This window comes from Megalops cyprinoides, chromosome 1, assembly GCF_013368585.1.
Source record: "Megalops cyprinoides isolate fMegCyp1 chromosome 1, fMegCyp1.pri, whole genome shotgun sequence".
Lineage (NCBI taxonomy): Eukaryota > Metazoa > Chordata > Actinopteri > Elopiformes > Megalopidae > Megalops > Megalops cyprinoides.
The window spans coordinates 34,798,831-34,803,884 of record NC_050583.1 but is presented as its reverse complement, the minus strand read 5'-3'; the positions used below and the strand labels follow the sequence as shown (position 1 = coordinate 34,803,884).

At 38.4% G+C, this 5,054-nt stretch overlaps 1 protein-coding gene across 9 annotated transcripts in view; it reads left to right on the top strand.

Annotated features, from left to right (window-relative positions):
• Positions 1-3,220: 3,220 nt before the first annotated feature.
• si:ch73-103b11.2 (myosin phosphatase Rho-interacting protein) overlaps positions 3,221-5,054 on the top strand; it is a 95,278-nt gene continuing 93,444 nt past the window's right edge. For all 9 annotated transcript variants that reach the window (XM_036549967.1, XM_036549932.1, XM_036549924.1 and 6 more), the window contains exon 1: positions 3,221-4,435. In XM_036549967.1, the coding sequence (XP_036405860.1) occupies positions 4,316-4,435 (120 nt within the window). In that variant the 5' untranslated portion in view covers positions 3,221-4,315. The remainder of the gene's footprint in view (positions 4,436-5,054) is intronic.

Genomic DNA, 5,054 nt, shown 5'->3' with positions numbered 1-5,054 from the left:
TCTTCACAATTATTTTAGCTAATACCAAAAGTGACTCTCGCTGACATATCCAATAATATAGCAAAAAAATTGTTACTGTTCTAGCAATAACGTTAACGAAACGAATTCTTAGATAACGGTCGCAGTCTAATCAAATGCAAGTTGTTTGCAACGTCTCGGTGACAGTGACGTTTCCAATGACACAGGAACAAATGTAGCTATCTTGTCAACAAGCTAGATCATTTTATACCCACAAAAGGCAAACTAGCTAGCTGGTATGTTAACTAAAGTTACAATGTTTAGGTCATCAGCTTCAAACTTTGCATGCTAGCCGAGTAAGTATTTTCACATTACTTGTTCGAAAGATAGCTAACTAGAAAGTAGTTGTTCTACGTTATCCCGTTTGTAAATGCCTAGATGTAGCATTTCGGTAGATCAACTTTGCGACATGGAACTCTTTAGCAAGCTTTAATTGCTAGCTGGGTAGCTGAGCTAGTCGTCAATTTCTTTAGCAGTCACTAAAGGACTACACTGCATCCGGCTATTTGAGTCTGGTTTCCTTGGAAACCGCGTGTCCGTTGCCTAGAAACTCGATTCCGTCCCCAAGCACAGATCACGTAACGTTTTCGACCTCTGGTTTTCCCCACACTGTATATCCGATGTAATGGTTGATTTTAGCGGAGAACAGTACTACAGTGGATGGGAAATTGCAATACTTAAAGCAGTTTGGTAAAGTGGTAATTATTAGTATTACTAGCATAGTGTTATTTAAACTCTGGCAAACATTAACTGAAAAGAGACCAGTGGCTCTGGGATTTCATAGAACTTTGAAGCAAGCTTGTTGAAATGCAAAATACGCTAATTAGCGAGTAATACCTGCAGCTAGCCAAGTTAGCTAAGTAGTTATATCTAAAACGTCGTTTTGTAATTACATTACTTTCCTAGCTGCACCAAGTTAATTAGCTAGGCCACAGCAGAAATTGTTTTCCGTTGCTCGTTTACTGGCTTTTTTTTTTATCAAGTAGTCATCATTCATTGTTATTTTCCCATTTAATAAAGTTGTATCTGTTTTGATATGTCTCTCTCTCTCTCTCACACACACACACACACACACACACACATTGATCCAAAGCCCATGATGCTGCTGATGAGATCAGCGCTTTCCGTTGCAAAAGTAAGCCATTTCATAATAGTTCAGCTGTCCTGACAGTACTAGCTAACAAGGAAAACCAGCACCCATGGTACTGTTTTAGCTGTACTATTCAAATAAACATATATATATATATATATATATATATATATATATATATATATATATATATATATATATATATATATATATATATGCTGGTAAATTGTTTTACTAAACAAAAACAATCCTGTATAAAGGAATTAAGTAGTGTGGGGACTGGAGACGCCTATTTAAAAACTGCAAAACACTTCTATAATTCAGATCCGCTAACATTTCCATCTATCAAAATGACATGACAGCTAGCTCTTGTTTTGAAATAAGGTTTGGTATAGTGTAATCCTTGGTCGATTCTGGGAGGTAAACACCCTCACAATCCAAAACAGTTTGTTCCTTTTGAACCGCTGATCAGTAGCCTACTTTGCTGTGCCAAATGGTGTGAATCTCATTGGATTCACTTGGCCCTACAGAGAAGGTGCCAGAGTAAAAATGGCACCACTTTTGCCGATTCGTGCCAAAACATATCTACCAAAACAAGCTGTGAAGATTAATTGTTCATTTTCCCGGTAAGATAACTAACGTTAACTCGCCAGCGCATTCTGCACCACAGTTCATTTAGGCTACAGCGAGATGGCGCTAAAGGTATATGATTCCACACCAACAAACGGAATTTGCGTTGATGCATGTGAAATGGATTTGTTGTCTGACAACATTTAAGTCACTCGCAAAGAATGTGCACCGATAATGTCAGTTATAACATAGATACAGTGTAAAATCTGTGATCCCAAAATACAAAACTTTGAAAATCCACAAACTCATACATATCGTTTGTGTTTACTATACCAAAATATAATCACAGCAAATGCTCTGTTTATTTTAATGCGTGGAACCATGACAATATAGGCTACGCCTTCTCATATGTGGTCACTCAGTCTGCATTCAGCAGCACAAAGTTTGGTACTGTTGCTGATATCTATATGTTATGTACTGATTGGTTAAATTTTTCGTCAGTTCCGGATATCATAAACGCATGAGGGTTTTTTTTTTTTTTTTTTGAAAATCTCGCAATATGTTGACTCTAAATGGCCCACTCTGCCACAAATTGTAGAATATACATCACAATTTAGTTTAATGAAATGCCGCTCTCATTATTACATGCATTTCTGTACACATAGTCATTTACCTACGAACTGCAAAAATAATGAAATTGTAAAAGCAGGCTTACGATGTTACCTATCATCGTAGAAAATTTTGAGCATTCCTTGCTGAAATGGTCAACACCACCTTATTGTATAATAATAAATGACAGTTCCATTTGGCGTTTGAGAGAGTAAATTAAAAATGTCATACCTCTACAAAATCACCTGAATGCATCAATTTTTTTGGTTCGTGCATAAGTTATGGGAAACTCTTCAAGTGATTGGGAGTTCCAAGTATTAGAATGCAACATATTGTGTACAGCCATTGACTCCCGGGCCGTCTGCGGACAGATTGGGGGGGGGGCATTTCACTAATCCCACAGCAAAGGTGTCCAACTAGCTAACCTCCCTAGTAAGTACATTAATCTATCTAACTACATATTTAGGCAGCTCAAATAACAGAGTTCAATTAGTTAGCTGGCTAACGTCAAGTTATCTCACATTTGATTTTAGCTCTTGGGTGGACTATACCTGTCACTCTTGACTGGCTACATAGCCAGCTAACTTCTGTTAGATATAACGTCAGATAGTCAAGCTTGCTTAGTTCAAGGCAGGCAGAAACATTCGCTCCTGTTACTGTGAGCAAACAAGGGGTGGTCACCACTCTATCATTTCAAGGATTTAAGAATCGTACTCGTGAATTTAGGGCTGTCCACCAAACATGAAACATATTCTCCACCCTACAACGGAAGGTGATTTTCCTCTATTGGAGAAAATGTGGAATGTTGCTTAGGAACAGCTAGTACACCTTTTTCTTATTGGTGAATACAATTGACAATCATTTCTTCCCTGGTTCCCAAAATCCCACCCCTTTTGTTGGTTCAGTTTGGAGTTTCAAACTACAGTACTGGCTCGTACGATTTCAGTGTGGTGCAATCTACCATGCACTGTGAATGAGCGCTACGTTTTTGAGAAGTCGCAAGCTAGCATGAAATGATGGCTAGCTAGCTAAGGGAAACAACGGCAGAAGAAACCAACAACAAAAAACAATCAATCATAATATAGACCCATTAAGGATTTGATCAGCTGTATCAGAGAGGAGTGAATGTGTAGCATTCCGTTCCTTTTTTATTATTCTTGCTTTGGTGCATTTTGGAAGTTGACATATCGTAGCAGACCCCTTTTTAAACAACAGAAACACGCACCGAAATAAGTGAAGAATTTAATTCCAGATGTTGAGCAATTGGATGTGTAGCTGACTGCAGCCCAAGATGCGTGTCTATAATGTTATGGACTGTGTCTCCGACGGAAGCTCCCGGGACTGTTACTCCTAGGATCCGGACTAAAGTGTCACCTGCGCCGTGTTGCTGTACACTGCAGCGGACGTTAGCCAGCTAGCTAGCTACAGTCAGAGCAGACAAGGGAAGGAATGCCATTCTGGTACACCAACACCAGCGTTTGGTTCGCTTCGTCATTTTTTAGCTAACATTAAAACCGCCCAGACAGGAGCGTGAAGTCTGAAGTTATTTGAACACTAGCTAGGTTCTGTATGTCGGTAACAAGCTACAGCTCACTGTGATCATGACGATTATTTCAATTAGCTAGCTACTTAGTTAGCTAGCTTGCTAGCTAATCATGGTAGCTAGCTAGCTACCACGAAGGAATAATGAGCTTGGATTTAGCTAGTTATAATTAGCTAGACAGATCGCAGTTGTGATTTTTGATAGTGGTAGCCAGTTAGCTAGCAAGCCAACAAGATCTCTGAAGCCGACTTTTTGTGTTTAATTCGCACAAGTTGTGCACTGGCATTTGGAATGATTCCGTATCTCCTCAGCATACACCTGGGAGCTGCAGACAGAGCGCTTTAACGCGAGCAACTGCAACCCCGTGGGAGTACTTCGCCGTGGAAGAATCTGCGCAGTTTTTTTAAAATCTACGATTTTGAAAAGGGAGTCAACTCAGACCATTTACGGATTAATTGGCAAGCATCTAACTCAAATTTGCAACGATGTCCTCTAAAGACAATCCTTGTCGGAAGTTTCAAGCCAATATTTTTAACAAAAGCAAATGCCAAAATTGTTTTAAGCCCAGGGAGTCGCATTTGTTGAACGACGAAGATTTAAACAAGGTAAATTTTAGTGGTTTTATCCATATATGCAGATTTGTCAAGTTACTGTATTTCCCTTTTTAATACCTGACAAGGAGCTACCTACTCTATTAACCGACTAGCTAGCTGAGTTATCTTATCAGCTATAAAATGTGTCTGTTAGATCAGCACACTAGTTAGGGACCCCGCAGTGTAAGTGTAATCATTATACTAAATTTACGTAGGGCATAAGCCTGCCAGCTGTGAAGAAAACATGTTTGATCTTTGGCATTTGCATCCATGACTTACTTTTGGTTTATTTGCCCTCTTCCGACTAATAGGTAATAAGTTACACACAGTAGCTGTATTTTATGATGGATAGCATATGTTGCAGTATGAATTTCAAAATAGAACTTGAAAACTGGGTAATTTAATAAATATTTGTTACACATTGAACTGTTTTTTTTTATAGCATTGTATATAGTTATTTCTACAAACAAATGTGTAAAGGCAGAATAATACATGCTTTTACATTTAAAATGCTTTTATATCAACAAACACACAGCATATAGTTAAGATTTTAGGAGATTATCACAAGTGTTTTGGTGTAGTTTTTCACATTAACCCTTCCATTTATCAGAAGTAGTACTCCGTATGCAAC